At 43.0% G+C, this 27,364-nt stretch overlaps 1 protein-coding gene across 1 annotated transcript in view; it reads right to left on the minus strand.

Annotated features, from left to right (window-relative positions):
- The window catches only part of Adamts16 (ADAM metallopeptidase with thrombospondin type 1 motif 16), a 124,510-nt gene that overhangs the window by 16,437 nt on the left and 80,709 nt on the right, over window positions 1–27,364 (minus strand). The window contains exons 16-18 of the mRNA XM_032894833.1: window positions 26,778–27,022; window positions 23,046–23,184; window positions 10,184–10,310 (exon numbers count right to left, since the gene is read on the minus strand). Coding sequence (XP_032750724.1) covers window positions 10,184–10,310; window positions 23,046–23,184; window positions 26,778–27,022 — 511 coding nt within the window. The remainder of the gene's footprint in view (window positions 1–10,183; window positions 10,311–23,045; window positions 23,185–26,777; window positions 27,023–27,364) is intronic.

Here is a 27,364-nt window from a genome sequence, read left to right on the forward strand (position 1 = left end):
CCTTAATCACCCAAAGGGTTGGGCCCTTCATGAACAGAATGGGCAAATGACTCAGTTATGGCTATGAAATGGAAGTAAATATGCAGGCCATCTTGGTAGCTTGTAAGCTTGTCAATTTTAAAAATCAGTGGGTACGCAGACCTTACCTTGATGACTTGTGTCCCACCCTGCAGACCCCCTATTCACAGACAACTCCAGTCAATAGTCAGTGGCCCCTTTCAGCTCCTGCTACCCGTGCAGTACACTGAAGCTGAATCCTGGCCACCCTCCCCTAAACCACAGCCACTGTCCCACTCCTAGGCAAAGATTCTCCTCCCAGCTGTGGGGATTCATGCCATTTAATGGCTTCACTTTGCTTAGCTGAGTGTATACTGTCCTCCACTGCAGAGCCAGAGTCCCTTGCCTATGGACCAGGCAAAATTTCTAACCTGATAGACATTGAGATAGACACGTTTGGGATTATCAATGTTAAGATGGACAACATGGACTTGGATGCTGCCACGCAGGCATGGTGTGGGAGGAGCTGACAATTCTACATTTTCATCTGAAGGCCACTAGAAGAGGACTGGCTTCCAGGCAGCTGGCATGAGGGTCTTAAAGCCCACACCCACAATGATACACCTTCTACTCCAACAAGGCCACACCCACTCCAACAAGACCACACCTCTAAATAGTACGATTCCCTGGGCCAAGCATATTCACACACAGACCTTTGGAAAATCTTCAATATCCATGTCTGTATCATCCATGTAGACTAGAGTTCATCCTAATACCCCCTCCATGAATTGTTTAGAGAAATAGGAGCTGGTATACAGCAGGAACTACTGGACCACGAGCTGCTGTTCTCATAGAGATATCATCCTCCACCTCACCTTACCTGGGCCTCTGCTCCTTAGCCCTCATCCAAGCAGTGAGTTTACCCCATGTGGTGTATGGGTCTCAGTAAACCCAGTCCTTTATCAACTTAACACACAAGCACGGAGAGAGGAATATGTTTCCTACTGCATTGCTTAGATGTATGTTTTCAGGAAACCCTCAGAAGGGCATTAAACACATGATCCATGGATATGAATTATTTTAAAACAAAAAATAATAGCCACAGAGACAGGAACACTGGTCATACAGCATTTTAGTGATTTCCTGTCACACATATATAAAATAATATACAGTAATAAAGAGACCATGATGTCGAGATTCTGCACGAATACTGAGCCCATCAATGTTGCAAATTTTAAAATAAGAGGAAAGGAGGAAGAATGAACAAGGAAAGCTATAGAAAATCAGGTGTGTTGATGCATTTCTAAAGAGGAAAAAGCAATTCACTGAATGAGGAACACCAGAAAGGTCTACAAAAAAAGTGTCCCATACCTCTGCTGGAAGAATACTGTGGGCCGTCAAGCTATGTCAGCTCAGGCAAGAATCACCTGTGAGCAGCTCCTAAAAGTCCTCGCTTCCTAGAGACAAATGGAACCAAGTGCGTGAACAGCTCCAGGAGAAGCTGCTCGGGTCTAGGGAGAGTGGAGAAATGAGAACCCTGGGTCTTTTGTGGTGCTTTAGACAGCGCCATCTGATGTTCCCCAAAAGGATGAGACCTTTCTTCCTCCTGTTCATGGTTACACCTACAGGACATGGGCTCCAATTGACATCTAATTCACTGGCCAGGAAATGTCCTCCTTATAATAGTCAGACAAGAATGAGCTACACAGACACAAGCTTGAGTCCTACACAGGTGGGACAACTGCACAGCTAGGACACTTTGCTCCTTGGGGAGCTTTCCTGTCCTAGGACATGCCGTGTTTCTAGCTGAGAATGGAGTCACGCCACCCAAATTGTTCAGAAGATGAATCTTCTAATAAACACCTCATCTAAGCCACCCTAAGAGAGGCCCCTGATGCAGCCTAGCATCTGTTGCTAACAGGGTGACACAGAATCATTTTGTCTGACATAAAAGCTAACACAGACACAATGCTTTCTGGGAAGACACTCTTTGTAAGGGATGCAGTCACCTGGCCTGGGAGAGGCAAATGTCCTTCCAGAGGGTCTGGTGACAAAAGGCTTAGGCTAGTGATTCCTTTGAGAAGCAGAGGCTTTCCTACCTCATCTCCTACAGCCATCACTGTAACCATATATATGCAGATTTGGTGGTAGCTGCTCTGGGCCCATCTGAGGAGATGTTGCTTTCCTACTGAACATCTTTCTTTTACCACATATATGTAAGCATGGTGGTATGATGGTGTCACTCCCTCTGGTGCAGGGTTTTCTGACATTCTATCTTGTGGGTTCTTGGATGTTCATACCTATATAAATATGCAGACGGGATCTTGCCCAGGGTCTTGAGTACACTTCCAGTGTTTTCTATCTAGTGCATCTGGATTGTGGGGGCCTGAAGCACAGCTGCTCAGCCAGTCCCTGAGGCTTGGGAACATGGCCAGTGGGAATACTTCAAGGACTTAAACCCAGCAGGCTCTAGTTAGGCTCCTTCTCAAGTTGCACGTTAGAGTTGCGGTGGCCAAGAAACCACAAATTGCCTTAAATGCGATGAGCTCTCAAAGAGAAACTGAAGAAGCCAATTGGACATGCTTATTCTCAAACTCAGTCCCCCAGTCTCCTGACACAGTGTGAAATCAGCCCATACCCTCCCCAAGTCTCAGTCCCAATCCTCTGCATCACGGGCACGGAGGGACAGCAAGTACATCCTAGTTGGAGCACTAGTCCTTAGTACCTTCAGGGAGATCAGCTTGTTAAGAAAAAACTGAGCACTATAGTTCCTTGTTTCATATAAACACTGAGAGCTGTCAATCAGGGATGGACAGCAGGGTGTGGAAGTGGAAGCACTGGGAAGTTACAGGTATCGTCCTCCCCCTTCTCTTTCTCCTGCTCATTATCATCATCCCTCTCTCTCCCCTTCCTTTCCCCTCCTCCTCCTCCTCATTATCATCATCCCTCCCCCCTCCTCCCCTCCTCCTTATCATCATCCCTCCCCTCTCCCTCCTCCCCTCCTCCTCCTCATTACATCATCCCTCCCTTCCCCTCCTCTCTCTCCTCCCCTTCCTTCTTATTATCATCCATCTCCCCCTCCTTCCCTCCTCCCCCTCCTCCTCATTATCATCATCCCTCCCCCTCCTCCCTCCTCCTCCTCCTCCTCATTATCATCATCCCTCCCCTCCCCTCCTCTCCCTCCTCCCTTTCCTCCTTATTATCATCATTTCTCCCCTCCTCCCCCTCCTCCTCATTATCATCATCCCTCCCCTCCCTCCTTCTCCTCCTCCTCCTCCTCATCATTCATCCCCCCTTTTATCATCATCAACAGACTCAGCAATTGTTACTGTGGCTTCCATCCAGTGACAGTGGTACTGATACCTGAGTTTTACAATTTCTCAGGATCTGTCTGTCATATCTTTAAAGCTCTCAAGCAGCTGCCTGTTTACATCTAGCTAACTGTGGAAGTTTGATTAAGAATTGCCACCAAAAGCTCATAGATCTGAATGCTTAGTCATTAGGGCTAAACCACTAGGGACTAAGCGACCAGGCATCCAAATACATTTGAGCACTTTTTGAGTAGGAGCTATGGTCTTGTTGGAGGAAATGTGCCACTAGAGTCAGGGATTAGGCTTTGAGGTTTCAAAAGCTCAAACTAGGCCCAGTGTCCCCAGTGGCTCTCTCTTCCTGCACCTGCTGATTCATCCTCAATTCATCCTCCAGCACCATGTCTGCCTGCAGGATGCCATGATGATAATGGACTGAACCTCTGAGGCTGTAAGCCAGCCCCAGTTAAATGATTTCTTTTGTGAGAGTCGCTGTGGTCATGGTGTCTCTTCACAGGCACAGAACAGGGACTAAGATGTTGACTTAATAGCTAAGTTATAGTAGTTTCTGTATCATTCTTTGGAAACATCCCAATCATGAAATGCTTCAATGTAGACATTACAAGTTGTTAAGTGGCTCATGTTTCACATGTCACGTCATCTATTGCGCCTCAAGCAATTGTGCAGAAGTCTAGGGAATGAGAAAAACTACAGAATAAGGGTAAGCTCCTTAGCAAGCCTGTGCTATAATCACTGGTCACTCTTCACAAAGCGTCTGATGCTCAATACTGCTAACTTTATTTGCACAGACACCTGAAATTGTTTTATATTCCCGATGTTGTTCTATCAAGTTGTGACAAAGAAAATCCACGGTTGAGGACCTCATCTGTAGCTCAACTGTCCAAACAACTTGGACTCTAAAAGCCGCCAGCCAGAAGAGTGGTGTGTGAAACTTCACTCCAAAGGCTTGTATAAAGGATGTGGAAACGATGTCTCGGTAGTGTGCACACATGCACATGCACACGTCCTCAAACACCTGCAAATGACTCTGATAAATCAGGATCAAAATTCATCTAGTTTATTATACTGATGATTGCTAGTGGCTAATGAGGTGTATAATCTGTAGGAATTCTAATTTGTATATAAATGTATGTGATAGGTAAAGATACTGTACCCAATTCAAAGGCAGTGAAATTGAGGCTTAAATGTTTCCCAGAATTAGCAGATCCAGTGTTCTGTACCCAAAACAGAGTCAGGGCCAGGCATAGTCTGAGAGTAGCGAAAGACTACTTGCTTCCCCAGGTTGAGGATATGGGGTTTTGGGCTCCCCAGACAAGAGAAGGGGGAGCTCTTCTGGTAAAGGGATTCCTCCATTTTGCACTGAGCTAAGATGAGCTATTTGGTCATGGTAGACTGCCATCTTAATTAACAGGGTTTTTACCACAGTGGCTCATTAATTAAATGCTTTAACAAATTAACAAAACTTGAGTTCTTTAAATAATTCATCAAGGAAGATACAGGAGGAGCTGTAAGGGTGAAATGGCAGATCGATATGAATATATATATATGTATATATATATTTATATATGGAATCCTCAAAAATAGGTTCGTAAAAAGTAAAAAAAAAAATTCTGACCATAATCTTGGTTTTAAGAAGTGGCAGGAAAGGTGAGGAACAAAACCAAACAAAAACAAAACAAACAAATCAAAAATCAACCCAGTGGATGGAGGATACAATAAACACAGATGCAAAGGGACCTTACTAGTAGCCACAGGTCACAGGAGCAGACAAAGATGAAATTAATATATTAAAAGATATCCTTCACTTGATAAAATCTAAATTCAGTGAAGGAATGTGCACAAGTATTTAAAAATAAAGAGAACTGGGGTGCAGAATTCTGAACAAAGGAAGAAAACATGATGATGACTCTTAGTATTCATCCCGCATAAAACAGGCTGTGGGACAGAAAGCACTCTTAGAACCAAGGGTGGTTACTGTTTAATGAGAGGACAATTCACAGTGAAACTATAATCCCACCGACACAGGGCAATTTTAAAGTCACTTCGAAGTACATGTATGAGGAAGTGTCGAGAAATGGCCAGTCACAGTATGATGCTTTGATACACAGGGACGGAAATGAGGGACATAAAGGATTTTAATAAACACCCTAGAAGCTCCATCCAGTGAACATGTAAACAGCTTTTTCTGCAGAACATAGCACGGGGACTAAGAGCTTTCATTTCATAGCTTTTAAAGACACCTCCCACCCCAGTACCCCAGTGATAAAACTTTAACTCTTCTGATTGCATCATAAGAATACTTGAAAAAGAAAAGTCTTCACTTGGAAACTTCAATTAGCTTAGGAGTGTAGAGATAGCTTTAAATAACTTCAGGCTTAGAGACTGAAGTAAGGGCACCAACTGTGACTGACATCCTACAGTGTTTAATGTTCTCCTTCCCAAAGTCCTGATCCTGATTAGAGCTTCCAGCTAACGTTACATGCAAGGATCTTGTGAAAACAGGCACAGTTGCCTCTTTCGGCGTCATGTATGTATGTATGTATGTATGTATGTATGTATGTATGTTGTATGTGTCTATCCTCTACCTTCCTACCTGTAATTTGTCTATTATCTTTCTACTTATATCTATCTGTATATCTATAAAAATATTCTCTATTTACAAATTGGTTGTTTCTCTAAAAATCTATGTCTAAGATCTACCATACATCTTTCATCCTCTCTGTCAGTGAGTTAGCATGCAAGTCAAACCTGCCTGGCTCTAGCTAACTCTGCCGAGCCATGTTTGCTGTCTGACTCCCCTCGGTGACATCTAAACCTGCTTCTCTGTGTTCAGTCCCGTCAGGTGTACTGTGCTGATGTGAACCAGCATTGCTCCACTGGGAGTGGGGCAGGAAGGCATTGTCCTGCTCGCTATGGTGGCTATACCCCTGTGTAGGGGCGCTATTACCTGAACCAGAAGCTCTAGGCTTTAGCTGCCCAGCTAGATAAAAATTAGTGACTGCAGAGAAGTGTGAGCATTTGATTTCTCTGACTAAACAAAGAAGTGTTAGATGCTTTCCCCCTGTGACAGTAGTAGGGAATGGATTTCCTTTAGTGTGAGGCTACCTCAGGATGGTGGCTGCTCGAGTAGTCTTGTTTTGCCTGAGAACCTCCAGCAGGACAGTGTAATACCTATACTTTTATGGAAGGCCTCCTTCCAGCCCGTTGCAATATCTAGAGGCTACCATACTATATGCTGGCATACCTAAAGTCCAGCATACTGTAAGTGGGAGAACTTATTTCTCACAAGAGAAAAGAAAGCTTTTGAATAGAACTGTAGCCAAACATCCCACCTGGAAGCTATTTTCACCCACCTTCAGTTCATCTACCAGGAGGGAAGGTGTGCTATTTGTAGTTGTGCTAAGAAAACTACAGTTCAGAAAATAACGCTTGAGGTTTTCTATTTAGATACACTGGTAAGCAAGAAGGCAATAAATCACACGATTTATAGTTGCTGTTTGAAAGCAAGTGTCACAGCGCCTGACTTACATTAAGATGAGGTATGAGCAGGGGATGTGGGTCGGGGATTTGGGCTGTCTGATTGGACCAAGAGCAGAGACAATGAACAAGAAGAGTCCAGAGTGATGTCAGCTGCCTCATTCCAGCCTGCGAAGCTTAGCTGGTATCTTTTACCTAAGCCATGGTGCTTAAACTGGCTGGAGTCTGACACACACTCCAGACACATGCCCACTCTGTCCAATTCTTACTCCCTACTCTAGGCAGAGACTGATGACTCTGGGCAATCCCATCTGAGTGAGTTCACCATGAACCCAGATCCTACACAGGAGGGTCTAGATGCTGACCTGACCCAGAGGTCCATGCCCTTTGCATTAGAATCTATCTTGTTTATCACCCAAGTTACAGATAAGTGATTTAAAATAGTTTTGAAGTCCCAATCTATGTGCTTAAAGGCCCCTCAGTAAGCTGAGCATGAAGCATCAGATCTTATAACCGGCAGTAGAGAGAGTCATCAAGAGCAGTAACAGGAATTGTGGGTGGTTTGTGGCCTCGGAGCAAAGTCACTGAATGATGTGTTTATAAAAAGATAAAGAGAGGCTATGTCCCGGGTTTTGGCACCAATGTTGTGTTGATAAAAGGATAAAGAGGGGGCGCATATGTTCTATGGAGGTGTGGGGAAAGGGGGTACCTTAGCAGGCCCATGCTGAGACATCCCTTCCCTCTGAGAGACCAGCCATATGACCATACATATAGAATAGAGTTTATTCAGGGCACCGAGAGGGAAGCTGGGGGGGTAGTAGGGTCAGATATATATGAAGAGAGAGAGAGAGAGAAAGAGAGAGAGAGAGAGAGAGAGAGAGAGAGAGAGAGAGAGAGAGAGAGAGAGAAGTAGAGGAGTAGAGGCCAGCCATGAGCACATGGAGAGAAGGGGGTAGGGAGGGGGAGAGAGGGGACAAACCCAAGATGTATGAGCTGTATCAAGGAGGAAGATGAGAAGGCATCATAAGGAAACTGGGGACCACACAATCAAGTGTCTTCCATATGCTGTTGGATACAACAGACCCTACCCCAACTCCCATCCCTAGACTGTCTCTTTGGTCAGTGGATGATGGCTCTTTGTTCATTAGACATTGGTCCTCGATGGAATTTTCTTAACTAAGAGATATCAGAGTGAGAGACATGCATTATTCTGGACACAGGAAATGCAGAGGTGTCTTTGACTGTGAATCCCTTTTACTGTGGATATCAGAAAGACAGAGTCAGCAGAGACACAGTGAGGAGGAACAGCACTACTCTCTCTAAGTGAGCCAGTTATGTGTAAGCAGCAAGGCACTAATACATGTCAGTGGTCCCATATGATTGTCAGGAACTAAGACCCTCCTGTCAGCTAGTGGTATTAACTAGAATATAGGTGCAAGGGCAGCTGTCCACAGGGTACACAGATACAAAGGCAACTGCCCATAGGGCACACAGGTGTGAAAGCAGCTGTCCATAGGGCACACAGGTGCAAAGGCAACTGTCCATAGAGCACACAGGTGCAGAGGCGGCTGTCTACAGGGAAAGGGCCACCTTGGCACAGCACATGACAAGGTTTTTATTTCCTTTTGGAACTCTAGCCAGCTCCGTAAACATTTTCTTAAAAAGCCTTAACTCAAGTTCAAAGACATAATACTTGATACTAGTTCCACTGACACATCAGCCTGAGCAAAACAAGGCTGCCAGAGGGCAGGTCTCCACCCCTCTTCCTCCCAGAGGATAGATCGCCCCATTCGGCATGAGACAAAGAGCCTGGTATTCACGAGAACAAACAGCAAGCATGGGTGTGCTTCAGGAGGTTCGAGCCGCATTGAGTGACTTCCTCTACACTTTCCCCACCATCCTCCACTCTCTCTCATATACCCACCCTCTCTGGCCAGGTGGCAGCTGAACTTGTCTCACGCTGGCCTCCTTCCTGCACTAGCTATCACTGAGATCACTGATTGATACCTGTCCTGGCTTCATTTAGTGTCCCTGGTCACCTATTGTCCCTCTTATCCCTCTTTCCCTCTGATGGCAGCCTTCTTTCCTTCTGTAGTCAGTGGAGGCCTGTTTCCGCTTCTCATCTGGGTGTCAGGTAAACTTCTAAACATCCTTGGTTCGACATGAGTGCTCTCGAAGACAAGTGCAGGCCCACACCAAGTCCATGGAAAGATGTGTTCTTTCTGTCTGGTTCAGATCAGCCCACAAGACACTCAGACCACAGGTAGTAGCTGTCTTTTACCAGCCCACTGGATACACAGACAAGCTATAAGGCCAGACCTGTTAAAAAAGCATTGTCCCCAATTCCCCTGGACTCCAGGACCACCTGTTCACTGTAGGACAAATCCTAGGAGGGCATCCAAGAGACCTTGGTGACCAAAGGTTCATCAAATCCCATGTGACTGCTGACCAGCACCTGGCTCAGCAGCTGTGGGCTGTGATGTCAATGAACTATCGCTGAGGTGGGGCTGCTGGCCCAGAAAGGTGGTAGAGCTCTGGAGACATTACCGTTGGGAGAATATAATTTTCTGAAGAAGGTCCTGCGCTTGACAGAGGTAACTCTAAGCTCCAAGTGTTGTATGTGCTTCCATTGCTATGTTGAGAGAGAGGCCAGGTTTACTTGGAGCTCTAAAGAGAGTGGAGCCAGCACCTCACCTGCCTGTACTCAGGTAACTTGAAGACATACACAGTCATGTGCTTTAGCAAATTGTTTCCCCAAACTGGTGATCCATTTGCCATACTCTGTGGATCTTAACATAAAGATAGCTTTGGATTGTGTTCCCTTGACTCATTGAAATTAGAATTTCATTATCTCAGGAGATTTTCACCTTCCATTGTGACCTGTCCCCGATAATGACAAAGAGAGCGAAGACCCAGAATGAGGTCTTACATGGCCAACAGCTCCTGTTTCTCAGGAAATTTCCCAACCCCACATCTCAGAACAGAGGAGTGGGGGTCTTGAAGGCAGAAAGGAGATGACAGACAACTTGGCTCACCTGTGCACGTGAGCGTAACCATAGGTTCCAAAGAGCTTACTAGCTGGGCAAGCCTTGGGCGTGGCACTTCCAGTACCTGTTATTCACTAAGTAAAAAGTAAGCAGTAGTGGCTGAGAGTCCACCACGGTCACCATAGCACACACTCAGTAAAACAACAGGACTCCCTTTCACAGGTGACAGAATTTTCAGGCTATTCCTCACCCCAAAGATTTTTTCCTTGTCTTCCATTCAGGCTGCTCTCGCTCTATTCACCTCTTTGCTACAATGAACCAGGAGCTGGCAATAACCAACTCTTTCTCTAGACTCAAGGGTTCCAATGCTCTATGAACCTTGAGACCTCATACCTGGGAGGACAAGCTGACACCTTGCAGGGCACCAGCGCTGGGACAGGTCGTGTCTTGGGGTTGCAGAAGGATGCATTCACCAGAACCTTCAGGTCTCTGTAGCATCCCGCCTTTGAGCTCATCTTACCTGTGGAAAGGGAGGGTGTGTGGAAGACTTAAAAACCTTTTGAAAAGCCTAAATCAAGCTTGAATCCCTCTGTGTTAATGTCCAAACATTCCAGAATTTATGCATTTCTCCTTATATTTTAACGTCTTTAAATTCAATACATTTTTGGCTAAGACTACAGCTGAACTCAGTAGAATGCTTTCCCAGCAAGCATGGGACCTGGGTTGAATCCCCAGTACTGTGATGAACCATCAAACAAAGTCATAAATAAATTTAATATACCTTTGTGCAACCAACACTATCATTGATATGATGAAATATTTACCACAATATGTTATGTAATTTTTAAATTTAATTTAAAAACTATTTATATGAATACTTCATTTAAACCATTTCCATCTCTTTACATTCTTCTCTCATTTTCCTCACTCACTCTCAAATTCATGACCTCACCATCTTTAATTATTATTGTTAATATATACAACCTACTGAGTTTATTGAAATAGCTACTCATATTAATTACATTGGTCTCATATTTCTGTTCTGAAATGACAAGAGGAACCAATTGCTAATGAGTAAATCATCAAGAAACAATCAACAAAATGAATATCACCAGGCCACACACTGAGCATCTAACTTTTCACTTACAACTTAGGGATTGTAGCAAGAGGTCACCATTGAAAGTTGATTTGCTTCTTAGTCTCTGTACATATCCTATCTAAGGCTTTGTGAGCATCTTGTAATATGCTCAATGTTTCAATTAACAACATAGGATGTACAGCAGATATCCGGAATAGCCAAACACAGAGACAGAATTCAGAGTGGTGACTAGGCAGAAAGGAGAGAGAATAGGGTGTTGATGCTTAACGAACACAGAGATCTAGGGGTGGAGTGGGATAAAAACGTCCTGGTGAGGCAAGGTGGTAATAATTGTATGGCAAGGTAAATGCTTTGTGGCATCAAACCGTACTCTCAAAAATGGTTGAAAGAGTAAATTTTATTAATATACGTATGTATGACTATATATAATCATAATATAAAATAGGCTTTTACAAGACGCATACATAGAAAGATGATAATTAAATTCTTTTTAACAAAAAGGAAAGTAAGAGAATACATTAGTGTCAGTATAAGACAAACACAAACATATAAGGAAAGATGAATAATTGTGTTTGAAAAGATGGTAAAGGCATCGTATTTGCTCATGAAGACCATCTCTTCTCCACCCAGCAGCCTCCCTTAGTAGGACTCAGACTGACTTCTCAGTACACGCCCTTTCAACCTCATGCCTCTCTGGCAATCTTGGTAGGACACAGCTTGACATCTTATCATGTCCCTCTCCACTCCAAATCTGTGGGTCATAGGTGGTTAGAGCTTTTCACGAGAAAACCGACCAGATGGTGTCCAGGAGGCAAAGCAGTCCAGCAACCGCTAATGCTTTCTTTCACAGTGAGCTGAGCACTTTCAAAGGAATAAAAAGTCTCTAAGTACACATGAGAACCAAGCTTGCCAATTTTATGCTGCTTGGTCTGGAGCAGTGAGGCCATCGGCAGAAATGTCACACTTCTTAGAGTCAGTTTTCTCAAGAAGCTAGAGAATGAATGATTCTCTTGAATTCAAAACCAAGATCCTCTGCAAGCCCATAGATCAGAGACCTAGCCCCCATTTTATGATACTTCTGTAGGGGGTAGCCTTCACCAATGGCCATTGACATTTGTGCAATTATTCAGCAGTGGGCTGAAGTGATTCTATATAAAATATAAATTAAATCTGTCCTCTTTGGGATTCCTCAAATGAGAAGTTTGAAAGGACTTGATTTTAATGATTTCTGATGAGGGTGGTTAATTTACAAATGCACCTTTGATAAATATAAATATAAAGTACTGTGTAAAAGTCAAAGAATACTTACATAAATATATTAAATCTCGAGCTTTAATCATGATGAAAGTAAGATGTCATTATACGCAATGCTTTCAAGGATTGCACATAGATTGAACTGGTATGCACTGAAGGTGACCCTCAATCCCCAAATGGAAATACAAGTTAATTATATTATATATTATACACACCATACATTTATATAGGATATAAATAAATAATATAATATAAATATATGATATATTATATATAACACTATATGTAATATATCATACACATATATGAGCAATCTAAGCATTCTGGTGAGTTTGTTCATGTGACTCCATGTTCTTTTCTGGGAATCACAGAAGGTTGACTGACTATCCTCTAAGGGTGATAGAGTGTGATCTAGATTGAGAAATATAGCATGGCTCTGGGGTAGCACAGGCACTTTTGTAAGCAGAGTGGGTATCATAATATATATAGTTCAGATGCCCAAGCATCAGCTCTACTAATGAGTCAAGTCCTGTTGTACAGAGAGATGAGAGCTAGAGAGGAGCCTAAGCCCCTCCAATGGTCACAGGACCCACCCAGTGCCACATCATGAGAGTGGTATTATAGGTGTGGGCAGGATTGAGAGGAGGAATGGAGACCACTGGTGGACCTCATGATGAGAAGCACTGTGGAAGAAAACCCCACTTTGAGTGAACATGGTATGAGTGAAAGGGTTCTGTGAGCTGTCACATCGCAAGCTGCATTCTGAGAGATATGCCTGAGATGGTTATGGTGATGGCCTAACCAGTTGGGTCCTTATCTGGCTCTGTTGGGCATTGGCGGTTATTATTCTGCAAGTAAATTTCCTTTCCACAACAGACTTCCTACAGTTGGGTGATACTGTGCTGCTGATTTGTGATTTTCTCTTGTGCTCCAGCCTGTCTTCCTGAAATGTTCTGTGTCTGGAATGCTGTTCTCCATCATTCTGACTTCTGTCCTTACCTGGAAGATTGCTTTACCCAGTAGATTGCTTTCCACTCCTCCAAATCAGACCAGGGCATCCCTTCTCTTAATTCCTTAGTCAATGCCCTTTAGTCTGAGAAAGCTTTGTGCTCCCTGGACATATGAGGTCCACCCCAAAGTGTCTGAAGCAGTTTGCACATTAGGTTGGGTTACTATTGTTGGAGTTCAAGAAGAGAAAGATGGTGTATTTCCCTGCCACAGTGAGCATTCACTGGTCATCGCACGCTTGTATGAGCTGCTTATATTCCTTATTACCAAAGACTTCTACAATGTTGTGTATCTTACAAGGTCTTGGAGAACCGGGTGACTCAGAGACTAGTCTCTTTTATAAAACACCTTCCTATTTATATATCTAGAATGATGAAGGTATGGAGACAAGCCATGTCTGTCAGGCAGGGGAGGATACAGTTCTACATTGTGGAGCCGAGGATGTCTTACAGATATGAGAGGAATGAATGGTGAACCACTCAGTGCCATAGAATCAAGAAAGCTAAGCTAAGAAAGACTTAGGCACTTTGGTAGGTTCTGCCTGGAGATTTTCAAAGATGAAGCTAGTAGAGCGAAACCATGAGGGCTGCAAGATAAGCCGAGGTCAATGGTTCAGCACAGGAATAGGGAGTGTAGATGACTTACATGGAAAGAGTCATAAGGCAAAACATGAAAGAAACAGGAAGAAGGAAGGAGTCTGTTTTAAGATTGAGTTCATGGCAAAGAAGAACAGAAAGTAATGTTGATAGAAAAGGGGTACCATGACAGGAGGGATCTGGCCAAAAGTATTCCCTGCAGAGTTAGACTTACAGGGGGACAATCATGTTCCTGAGTTTGAATGGCTCGATGAAGGTCAAGGAGCAAGGGCTTGTGGCTGGTGGGCGCTGGTAGTATAACCCTCTCTATGCTGTGTAAAAGTTATTTATTCTGTGTGCAGAGACTGCGGATGGTGCAATGGGAACAAGAGGGAGCCCATTGCAGCTGTTCTGATGGCCTGGTCTCCTGTTTGCATCCGTGCACTATTAAAATGTTGACTTCAGCCTATAAATGTCAGTAGGATTGGGAATTCTGTTAACAGAAATTCTTTTCCTACAGAAGAGTCCTATTAAAGCCATATGTGTGGGTGTGGTTGTTCATGGTCCCTAGTCCCCAGTCTCAAGTCCTAGAGGATTTCATTCCCACTAATTCTCTTCAACACATCTTCCAAGCTTCTGCTGTGACTTCCTCCTCAGTGCCCCTGGGAGGTGCTCTTCTGGCCATTCATAGCTTCTGTGTTCAGAATACTTACTGCTTTTCTTTTGGAATCGGTTTCTTTCGGGGTGACTGTTTTTCTGTGGTGACTCTTGAACACCAGAGATGCCAGAAATATCTGAGTGTGCACAAAATGCACTGGGGAACATGCATGAATACAGCATGTATGGAGAGAACTCTCGTTGCAGAATCACAATGGAAAGTGTTGCCTGCTTTGCCAGGGACCATCGTCTTCTTTACTAAATGATTACGACGCATACATCTTGTCCCTCACGGAAGTGAACTTTTTTCTTGCTGTCTTGAAGCCAGGGAAAGCTGGAGGATTGTGGACAGATGGCTAATGGCTGAAGCCCAAAACTTTACATAGTTTATTGTCCTGTGGGCGAAGAAGCCTTTTAAAGTACCCATATATCTGCTGTAGCATATATCTCCTTCTAGCTCCCTATATCTGTCTTCTACCATAAAAGGCTCATCGTCAGATGAGTTCTGTCTCTTCCTAGTCTTACCAAGCAATCAGGTTCTCATCTTCGCAGCTACACTTTTTCATCTTCAGCCATCAGAGTCCAGGACGTGCATCCTTCTCTTCACCTCAGCATTGGTGCTGTAAGCATCCTTAGCATCCCTGCCCTCTGAGTTTCTGTGCTTTCCATGTTTCCCTCTTCATCCTTCCCATCTTCAGGAATTGCTCATGCAGGTAACCCCTGCAGAAGGGTCCTCAAAGTAGCTTAATATAATCTCTTCCCAAAATTCCCTCTACTAAATTGTAGTGAAAGTAATTTTCTATTCTGTTAGTTGCATTAACATGGGACACTGTGTGGTGGTTTTAGAAGAAGCATTCCATGCACGAAAGGCAAATCCTTAACCAGAATAAATATTTACTCCAGTAAAAACAAAATGTTGTTCTTTCCACAGAGGAAGTGGTCCAATGTAGTCAACCTGCCACCAGGTTGGCTGGTCACCTTGAAGAATGGTGCCATATCTGAAGCTCAGTGAAGCTTGTAGCAGATCTGGCATTCAGCAGCAGCAGCTATAGCCGGGTCAGCCTTGGTAAGTGGAAGTCCATGTTGTTGAGCTGAAGCATAAGCCCCATCTCTGTCACTGTGGCCACTTTATTCATTTGCCCATTGAACAAAGACAGATGGCTGGGGAGAGAGGCTGACTGTCCACAGAATGGGTCATCTTGATTATTGAACTCCTCCTCAGTTGAAGTCACCTTTTAATGAGCATTTGCATACTGTTTTCACATCCTTTGCCCATTTAGAGAGATCTATTTTCCCCGGATGTCTTTCTCATCAATTTTCCAATGTGATCTTTTCAAATGTCTGACCATCCAGCCAATCCCTTGGCTGCAGTCCATGAGTCAGTGAACAATTGGCCATTTCGTCTTTCAAACAAACTGTAATACCATGTGTATTACCCGAATTTTGCCCACTGTGAAGATTTCCCTTCACCAATATCTGTCAGGGTTGTCCCAGAAAGGAGTTATAATGCTGAAGCTGTCCACCTCTGGGTGGTGTCTATGTAACATGCAGAACCATCAGTAAACTGGGTCTCATTCTTCTTTTCTTCAGTCAACGGATCATAGGGAATACCCCATGAGGATACAGGTCCATGATTGGCAGAAGTAAGAGTAGTAGAAACCATAGACATTTGGGCAACTTCTTTATATAACTTGTCTGTGCCGTCAGAACCTGCTCACCCCTGATTTCATATATATTACTTCCATTCTATAATTGACTGCTGCTTATGACTTGATGGATCCAATAACACTTAGCTCATGGTAGGCAGTTCAGGTTGCATGGTAACTTGGCGTCTCATTCTGAAATGTTCATTTTCCACTATGGCTCAATAGCAGGCCAAGAGCCATTTCTTTTTTCAAAAAGGAGAATGCTGTCTGCTCCAAAATCCCATAGGACTCTTCTCTGATTTACCTACAGATGCCTGCCAGAGGCCCCAAACAGTATCGCTATCTGACACTGATGCCTCAAGGACCTTCGGGGCTGCTGGATCATATGGTCCAAGTGGTAGAGCAGCCTGCACAGCAGCCTGGACCTGATGAAGAGCCTTCTCCTGTTCCAGGCCCCACACAGAGCTAGCAGCTTTCTGAGTCACTCGGTAAATGGGCCTGAGAAACACACGCAAGTGAGCAATGGGCTATCTCCAGAATCCAAACAGACACACTCAGCTTTGTGCTGCTTTCTTAGTAGTGGGAGGGACCAGGCCCAATAAGTTATCTTTCACCCTGAGGGAATATCTCTGCACGCCCCACACCACTGGTCTCCTAAGGATTTCACTGAGGGAGATGGTCCTTGAAATTTGGTTGGATTTATCTCCCATCCTCTGATACGCATATGTGTCACAAAGCATCCAAAGTGGCTGCTTCCTCCTGCTCACTTGGTCCAGTCAGCATAATGGCATCGATGCAGTGCAACAATGTGGTATTTTGTGGAAGAGACAGATGATCAAGATCCCTTCTTACTAAGGTATGACTCAGGGCCAGAGAGTTAATATATCCTTGATGCAAAACTGTAAAGGTATACTGCTTGCTTGTCTTGCTAACTGAAAGCAAATTGCTTCTGGGGGTCCCTATCAATAGGTACTGAGAAAAAGGCACTTGGTAGATCCATAGCTATATACCAGGTACCAGGAGATGTGTTATTTTGCTCAAGTAAGAAAACTACATCTGGTATTGTAGCTGCAACTGGAGTTACTACCTGATTTAGTTCTTGATAGTCAACTGTCATTCTCCATAATTCATCTGTCTTCTGTACTGGCCAAATAGGAGAGTTAAAGGGAGATGTTGTAGGACCCCCTCCCCCCCATCTTTCAAGCCCTTAATGGTGGCAGTAGTTTTTTGCAATTCCTCCAGGAATACAATACTTTTTTGATTCACTATTTTCTTTGGCAGAGGCAACGCTAAAGCCTTCCATTTAGCCTTTCAAACCATCATAGCCCTCATTCCACAGGTCAGGGAACCAATGTGAAAACTCTAACAACTTCTAAATATATCTATCCCAATTATACATTCTGGAACTGGGGGAAATAACCACAGGATGAGTTTGGGGATTACTGGACCTACTATGAGTCAGCTGAAACTTCATTAATCACCTGGCTTTCATAAGCCCCTACTTTAACTGGAGGACCACAATGTTTCTTGGGATCTCCCAGAAACAGGGTCAATTCAGAACCAGTATCCAATAGACCCCAGAAAGTTTGATTATTTCCTTTCCCCAGTGTACAGTTAACTTTGTAAAAGACTGTGGGTCCCTCTGTGGAATAACTGGAGAAAGGCTACCAGCAAAAGTTTTAGGTGCCAGAGCCTGCTGAGGAAAGCTGCTATCAGGGAGTGGAACAAGCCAAGAGTAAGAAGTTTGTTGCAGTCAACTAAGATGAAATGAGTTGGAGATCTGAAGAGCACTTTGCATCAGATACGGAGATGCAGAGTTTGGAGTTTGTCCCGATAGCTTTTATTCTTGCTTTGGTCCAGTATTTCCTCACCATCACATTTTGGAATGGTAATATATATCCTGTGGCATTAATATGTGATCTGCCTTTTGATTTTGATTTTATAGGGGATTACAGTTAAGTGATTGGATGAATCTCAGAAGAGATTTTGAAATTTGGACTTTTAACATTTGTTGAGACTGCTATAGACTATAGGGATTTTTGAAGTTGGACTAAGTGTATTTTGCATTATGCTCTGACTCCTACAGATTCAAAAAGCTTGTGGGAACCAATGAATGGGATGTGGTGGTTTGAATGTGCTTGGTCCATGGATTGACACTATTAGGAGATGTGACTTGGTTGAAGTAGGTGTGTTACTGTGGGGGTTGGCTTTGAGACCCTTCTCCTAGCTATCTGGAAGCCAGTCTTGTCCTTGTTTCCTTCTGAAAAAGATGTAGAACTTTCAACTCCTCCAGAACCATGTCTGCTTGGATGCTGCCATGGTTCCTTCCTTGATGATAATGGAGTGAACGGCTGAATCTGTAAACCAGCCCTAATTAAATATCGTCCTTGATAAGAACTGCCTTGGTCATGGTGTCTTTTTACAGCAATGGAAACCCTAACCAAGACACCTTGAAAACTAAAACTAAACTCTTACATGTGTTTGGGGGAATAAATCCACATTAAAATGAGGTATAAAGACAGCATTCACATAGAAATTGTCCTTCTCAGATTCTAAATGTACACAAATGAAGTCCTATGTCCATGAGCATAGACCCAGTAGGGTGTAGAGAAGAGCTGACTATGCCAGGATAAGGTCAGGATCTTGCTCCCAGGGCCCTGGTGGAGAAGGTGTGAGGAAGGATGGCTGCTCCTTGATAAGGGGGATTCTTTGCTCCACCCTGAACTTTGGTCATCCTTGAAGACATCTGTGTCAGGTGGATCCAACTCCGCTCTACTAAAGAAAGTGTCTTCCCTCTCCAGAACACACACAGTTTTCTTTCTCTTTCACTTATTTTCCTTCCTTTAGGGGGTAGGAGGAAAAGATTGCGAATGAAAACTCATTTTGAATTTGTCACTCTTGGCCAAGGGAGCAGAGTTGTTTGCAGTGGATCCACTCAAAGGTGACTGGGATCCAGAATTGTTCCCAGTTCATCCCTTTTGCTTTGCTCTTCTGGTGAAGTTCAAGAGAGAGACCTCACTCTGAACCTCCAAATGCGGTAGCACCTGAAGCAAAGGTAAGAGGGTGTAATTGGAATCAAGATGATTCCGGAATCCGAAGAGGCAGAAATATTGACAATTAAAGCAGTAGGATGCTATTGCTTCCCAGGAGCTATCTCCGTAACACTGCTTTGTAGGACACATACTCTTGATGTCACACTGGGCCACAGCCTTGAGGTGTCTGGGAGCTTGAGTTGACCACTGTGTAGAACAGGGTTACAATCTTCCATTCAACCATGGACAAAGTCTCCCTCCAGACTGAGTGTACAAACCAGGGCCAGAGGGATGGCTCATTGGCTAACAGGGCATGCTGCTCCAGCAGAGAATCGGAGTTCATTTCCCAACATTCATGTTGAGTAGCTCACAATCATTGCTCTTTGCCCCATAAAGGCATCTGTGTAACTTCGTATCATGGGGATTCAGTACTCTCTCCTGGCCTCCTCAGGCTCTGTGTGCATGCTTGAACCCATGGGCATGAACCTGTATGCACACAACACACACACACACACACACACTCTCTCTCTCTATCTCTCTCTCTCTCTGTCTCTCTCTCTCTTAAAAAATCTTTTAAAAATGCATAAAAGCAGCACTTTCATAGGCCCAGAGCACAACCCTGGGACTCATACATCTACAAAAATCAGTGGGTTCATAGAAACACCCATTTCCTTGGTGTAGTTGTCCTGGTGTACTGCACTGCTATTGGCTACCAGCTAAAAAAACCACCAATCTGCTTTTATGAAATTCCGTTGAGATTTCACTGCCAATCCAGACACAGAAGGAATTAATCCATGGCCTCCTGGCGCTCTAAACACTTGCCTGGCCAGCTTTAAGAAGTTTGAGTATCAGATCTTAGTTTTAGCATTTGCTGAGGGGAGGAATTCATGAACGAGTGAACGAATTATTTGAAAGTAATAAAATAAGGGCAAGATTGCTAGTGGCGTCTCTTCAATTTTCCAAAACTAATTCCTCAATTAATTGAAGTATAAGCTCCAGATCTATTATCCCAGAAGAGAGTATGAGGGGAATATACAGGAGGTTTATAAAAGCAGTCTTAAAGCTTGTCGGGGAAACCTAAGTCACGAGTTAGGTGAATGTGCTTGTCTGAAAGAAAAGCCTCATCCCTAGAAATGCCCACAGTGCATTGGTAGCTTAGACCATTGCTATGGGCCCTGCTTTGCAAATATTTCAATATGGAACAGAAGCTCATGATTAGTTGATTGAGACACATTGAACCAACTGAATCATAGAAAAAATATTTGAAAATTATGTTTTATAAAAAAAATTGAAGAAAATCTGATGCTTTCATGAGGTAGACAGCAGACAAGAGCTCAGCACTAAATTTAAGCCTCCTTTCCGGGAGCAGACAACACTAGATCAATTAGATCCCCGCAAGATTCTTGGCTTCCACTGCCAAATCCCAGGGGCTGCATGAGTGTCAATTCAAGGCCTGGTCGAGCAGGAAAATTGAAGTAAAGTCTGGTTGTGTCATAAATAAAGAATGGAGATTAAGAAGTAAACAAAGTAGCCAGAAAGGAAGGTGGAGGGCAGTGGTTGCTCAAGGCTGCAGGATATCATTTCCCCGTGGAGTCCCCATCACAGAAGATAAAATGGCTGGTTAAAAACCCAGAAGGAGGACACCTCCTCTTGACATCAGGAAGAACTTATGAAGATGAAGATATTTCCAAATGTCCTCTCCCAGTTTAGCACTGCAGCCAGCTAAGAAGATGATGGTTAGTTGTTAAAAAAATCCAGCATAATAAAAAGTCTATACAAGCCATAATCTTGAAAGCACAGAATATAGGAATCTAAATTTTCCTCTAGGTGATAAACTGTGCAAAGCCATTAAGACAGGATGGCAGCATTCAAGAGCTATTATCAGATTCCTGGGAGGTTGATCATTTGTCAAGAAATAGAACCGTGAAATGATGCTGGTGTTAGGTGTTCATTCTCTAATATTCACTGTATACCGGGCAAAGGAGCTATTTTCAGGTAACATCTAATTTAAACAATCCTACATGGCTTTGTGATTTAGAAAGCTCCAGCAGCATGAGCGTATTAAACAGTTTTCCTGACTTAGCATTCCTAAGAATTCCATTCTGGAGGCAATATGCCATTGCATCACATCCTTGGTCACGGACCTAGATAAACCAAGTTGGAACTGGGCTGGAAGCTTCTTCCTGGTTGGCTAGTTCTCAAAATGCTCAGAGGGTAAAGACACTTGCTATCAAGGACAGAGGACCTGAGTTCTATCTCTTTGACCTATGTGGTGGAAAAAGAGAGCTGACTAAGTGCATCCTCTCCCATTTGACTTGATGTAATAGGGTAGATGGGTACAGAGAAGGGAGGGAAGAATGGGGGGGGTGTAAGTGTGGGACTAGGTGGAGAAGGGGGCTGCAATCAGAATGTAAATTGAACAAAGACATTAATGAGAGAGGGGGGAGAGAGAGAAAAAAAACTGACTCCAAGTTGTCTTCTGCCTTTCACATGTATGGTAACATGTATACATGAACACTGCACACACACACACACACACACACACACACACACACACACACAGACACACCACACATGAGTAAATACAACTTAAGAAGTAAGTGTGTCCCAATCCCTAACACTATTAATGATACTATGTTATGCTTGCAGACAGGAGCATGTTGTCCTCTAAGAGGCATCACCCAGCAGTTGACTCAGACAGATACAGTCAAACAGTGAATGGAGCTTGGGGACTCTTAAGAAGGAATAGGAGGGAGGATTGTCAGCCCCAAGGGAATAGGAACTCCACAGGAAGACCAACAGAGTCAACTAACCTGCACCCTTGGGGGCTCTCAGAGTCTGAACCACCAACCAGGGAACCTAGTTGGACTTAGGCCATCCCACACATATATATCTTATGTAGAGCTTTGTCTTCAAACAACTAGAGCAGAGGCTATCTCTAAATCTGCTACCTGCATGTGGAATATGTTCTTTGAGTTGTATAGCCTTGTTTGGCCTTAGTGGGAAAGAAAGCCTTACAGAAACTTGAAGTGCCAGGGTGGAGAGATACCCAGGAGGGCTCCTACCCACTCAGAGGAGAAAGGGCTGGGGCCTGGGAGAATGATTATGGGAGGGGGTAAGCAGGAGTAGTGGCAGTGAATGGTATATAAAGTGAGTAATAAAATTAAATTAAATTTTAAAAAAGTGCATCCATCTGGAATCTGCTGGAGTAGGAAGACCATGTGAAAGGTACCCAGCAGACGAGTTCAAGATACGTTATCTGCCAGGTGATCTTGGCTCATTCCCCAAACCCCTGGTTGCTATAAAAAGAGACAACAGTATCAAAATCTCTAAGGTGCTGAGAATGACTGGAGTTTATCATCACAGAATCTTCAACTTTATATACATGAAGGAGTCTCAAATGTTTCCAAGTCACCTTTGAATCTGAGTCGAGATTCCTACTCTGAACCCCAGTTGATGGTTTCAATGAGATATGGTATATGAGACCATACTAAATGCATATGAATGACAGTGGTGTGCGGTTTTTACCTTGGCTGCAATGAGCATAGGTGCTCCTGGGGTATCCCCCAGGAGAGGAGGGGGAGGAGGAAGAAGAGGAAGAGGGGGAGGAGAAAGGGAAGAGGAAGAGAAGAAGGGAGAAGAGGAGAAGGAGGGAGAAGAGGAGGAGGGGGAGAAGAGGAGGAAGAGGATATTTAAATTTCTGTGATATTAAAGCAGTAAGTCTGTGTTATCTATTATGATTTTCTTCAATGATGTTTTTATCATGGTCATTATAATCTTTATAACATCATGACGTTTCTTGGTGTATCTGAGTATACAAGGTGATGACAAATTATCTTACACTTTATCTCATTAATAAGCATGGATTAAAAATCCTGCTATCAATACATTTTCGATGTGTGTGCTTCTATATTTTGTTACTCATGATCTGATTTCAATCAGGACCTACACAGCACCTCTGGAGCAGCATAAGACGTGACTTACCTCCTCCGCAGGAGACAGAGCACTCAGAGCGTAGGATAGCCCATGAGTAGCTGGGCTGGGGAGGTGGAGTCCTTTTAGCCCCTGACCTGGGCACTGAGAATTCCCAGGCCACACCAGGGTTCCTGCCTTGGAACAAAAGCTACAAAAGAAGAAAGAGGAAACATAAAATCAGTAAAATCAATGACAAACTGATAACTACTTGGCTTTAAACGATATAAAATAATACCTTACAAAACTAACCATGTTGACAAAACACTATCTATTTTCAAAAATGTGCATCAGATACATTTTAGACACATTTTTCCCTCTGAAACTGGGAAGAATACACACGAATGAATGAGTAAATAAATACCATAAAAACCTATGAAGAACTGAAGTCATTTCAAGAAGAACCAGCAGAAGCTCGACATGGCCATTGGCAGCGCTTAGTAGATGATAGAGGAAATTTACAAATAGACAAGGAAGAGAGGCAAAAATCTGTCACAAGAACACAGGAAAGGATACGTTTCATGTGGAAAGAAATCCAAAATGAGGAAACAGGAATGTCGCACACAATACACCAGGCAAACCCAATATGAACAAAGGAGAAAGAAAAGGAAGGCATGAGCCTACCCAGGAAAGAGCCAATGAAATCACAGGACTCAATGATCAATCCCTCTCCATAGTGAATCTTCAGCTGTCCAGTTAGAAGAGGCAGGACAGCTGCCTGAGCTAAACAATAAAATAGATTGGGGATTTTAAGGAACACCTGCTACTTACTGGCCAAGACGCATCCATACTGATGAAGATGTGGAAATAAAGCTGAAAACAGAGAGGGACAGCTATACTCCCTGATAAACTGACACAAAGCCAAAATTAGAAAAGATACAGAAGGTAGTGACATATTAATAAAGAAAAGATCTGTCAAGATAATATAGGAATCGTACATACACAGGTACACACACTGATAAATCCAACTTCATAAAGCAAACTTAAATAGACATTGATCAGCCCAGCTACAGTAACAGTGGGCAACCTCATTGCAATGCTTTCCATCAGTGTGGAAACACATGGACAAATAAAACTCAGACAGAAAAAAGCAAGAAAATTCAGAATTATAGTACACATGGATCGTAGGGACGAAATAGATACCTACAGAAACACCATCCACGAGACAAAAGAAATCAGCAGCCAACTGATATTATGGAAAATATACAGAGGAATCCAAAGTTTTTCTCCAAATAGCAAATATGCCAACACAGAGGTTGGGAAAATAATCCCACCCATAACACCTGAAAGGACAGGACTAAATACCAAAATCATCAGAACGCTTGGTAAAGAAACTGAAAAAGAAACCAGAATGCATAAAGAACCGATGGTTCAGCAGAATTAGTACACTGAGGAAGGCTACACCATCAACAGCAATCTACAGATGCAATGCCATCCCTGTCGTAATTCCAATGACATTCTCCAAAAGATGTGAGAAATAATTCTGAAACTCGTCTGGAAACACAAAGCATCCAGGATGGCCAGTGAGATCCACACAGAAAGAACAACACCGACGGCATCACAATACCTAGTTTCCAGCTTATGCTACAGAGCCATAGCAACAAAACCAGCTTGGTAAAGGTCAGAAATAGACTTAGAGACCAGTGAAATAAAATAAAGAATGAAATAAACTCCTTCAGATAGAATATCCTGAATTTCAACAAAGTTTCCAAAGCATACACTGGAGAGAAGACAGCATCTTCAGTGATGTTAGGGAAACTGCATGTCTAAGTGTAGAACAATTAAACTAAATTCAGAGCCTTCATCTTGTTAAGCAAGCCAGCCAGCCAGCCAGCCAGCCAGCCAGCCAGCCAGCCAGCAAAGAACAAACAAAACCCCACAAAATTCATCAATGGCTTTAACTAGGAGAGGGAAGCATAGACTATATTCCTGATGTAGTTGTGGGTAAACACTTCAAACAGGACTCTGTGGGTCAAGAAATAATCAAAGCTGAAAAATAGAACTGCATAGTATTAAAAATATATAGAGATAAAATATGAACGAAACAGAATAGGATAAAACAAACACATTACTATTGTTGTTTATGTCAGATTGCTGTTTTCTAACGACAGAGAAAGAAAAGGAATGGAATTTGCTGTGTGGTGAGATGGGGAGATCTGGAAAGAATTGAGGGAGGGAAAACTGTAACCAGAAAAAATCAATTAAAAAAATAAAACAGCACAGCATCATCAGAGGAGAAAAGGTGAAAGAAGAATCATTGCTCACATGCACCAGATAAGTGGTTAATATCTAATATGTACAAAGTAACAGAAAGTTAATTACTGAGATGCAGACTATCTAATCAATAAATGAGCAAATGAATGGAATTGACCAAGAGCAAGATACACAAATAACCAGCCAACGTAGAAACTAGTCCAATATCCTTAGTCTTTAATACAAATTGAATCTTCTCTAAGTTTCTCATTCTTGTCAGAATGTCAGTCATTAAGAAATCAAGTGACAATGACATGGTAGTTAATAAATGTCGTCAGGGCTATGGGGAAAGAGGAGTCCTGATAGATCTAGCCACTATAGAAAGCAATGTAAGGTTTCCTCAGAGAATGAATAGTAGAGTACCACAGGCTACACTCCTCCTTGATGCATGAAAAAAGGAACTAGAACAGCTCACCACGGAGATGCATGTGCACCCCTTGTTATTGTAACACTATCTACAATGGCCAAGACATGGAAAAGCCTAGCAATGCACAGGCAAGTGACTAAGGACTGTATGTTGTACACATACTCAAATAGGCTTTGCTCAGGCAGAAAGAAAAATGAAATTATGTTACTTAGAGGGAAATGGATGGAACTGGAGATCATAATACAGGCAAGTAAGCTTAGCAAATGTTTCTGTTTCCACTCAGATCTGGGATTTGCACATATGTGCACATATGCAAATGCACATATGACATGAAAGACAAGGCTGACAGAATGACTATAGTAAATGGAAAAGAAGGGAATCAAGACACAGAAGTAGGAGGAGAGACAGAATCACACTTTTATATGATTTCTGCTAATTGGGTATCATCTGTCAATCAATCTATCTATCTATCTATATCTATCTATCTATCTATCTTCTATCTATTATCTATCATCTGTCTATCAGTTGGTCTATCTATCTATCTATCTATCTATCTATCTATCTATCTATCTATCTATCTATCTATCTATCTTCTATCTATCTATCTTCTATCTTTCATCTGTCTATCATCTATCCTCATCATCACATATCTACCTATATATCCACCTATACATTTCTATTTATCTATCATCTTTGTCTCTCTATCCAACCATGACCTTAAATCAGAAGGGGGCCTATGTGGTTGGAGAGTGGCATGAGGGGAGGGGGACAAAAAAGGGCAAATGAGGGGATGAATACCAACAACACCCAAGGACACACATGTTCAAATATGTCATAACAAAGCCTATAAGCTGTGTGTAACTAAAATATTAATTAAAAAAGAGCTATCACCCATAAAACCTACTGATAAAGATCCAGAGATGGTAACACATGTAGTACATGTACAGCCTCAGAAACCAAGCAAGGGTGGACAATAGCAAAATGTCTCCTGTCCCGTTGAACCTGCTGGATGGCTTGCTCCTGTTTCTGGTTGCTACAATTCTGCATACATCCAATTAAAACCACAACAATAATCCCACAGAAGCTCCAGTTCACCGGCCCCAGAACCAAAAGCTGGTCTCTACCTCCACAATTAGTGTTTCGTTGGTTGGTCCAGTGGAGGTTAAACTCTCAGGCTCCTTGTAGGACCGTCTGTAGTTGAAGGTGGAACCTGAAAACTTGTATCGCCCTGGCCAGTCCACACTCCAGTGCCCATTCAGGTAATATTTCTTGACAGAATTGCGCACAGAAATATAGGAGGTAGAGATGTTTGTTTCATAGATGTGAATGCTCCGAGCTCCAGAGGGAATGGTTACCACGTGGTAGTACTCTGGATAGAGGAATGCAGTATTTAGTTAATCTAGCTTCTCCACAATTGGATGTGAGAGGCCATGCTTAGAACTGACAGATCTGCCCCTAGCTTTACTACTGACACCTATAGGCGTCTTTTTTCATTGGTTGCAGAAGTAATCTTGTAATGTGCAGTCTTGCTAAGGATCACTTTAATTCTAAGGATTTAACATCCACTTCTAGGTAAAAACAGAAGCTCCAGGTCAGTAGTCCTTAACCTTCCTAATGCTGTAACCCTTTAATACAGTTCCTTACATTGTGGTGACCCCCAACCATAAAATCATTTTCATCGTTACTTCATAACTGTAGTTTTGCTATTGCA

This window comes from Rattus rattus, chromosome 2 (genome assembly GCF_011064425.1).
Source record: "Rattus rattus isolate New Zealand chromosome 2, Rrattus_CSIRO_v1, whole genome shotgun sequence".
NCBI lineage: Eukaryota > Metazoa > Chordata > Mammalia > Rodentia > Muridae > Rattus > Rattus rattus.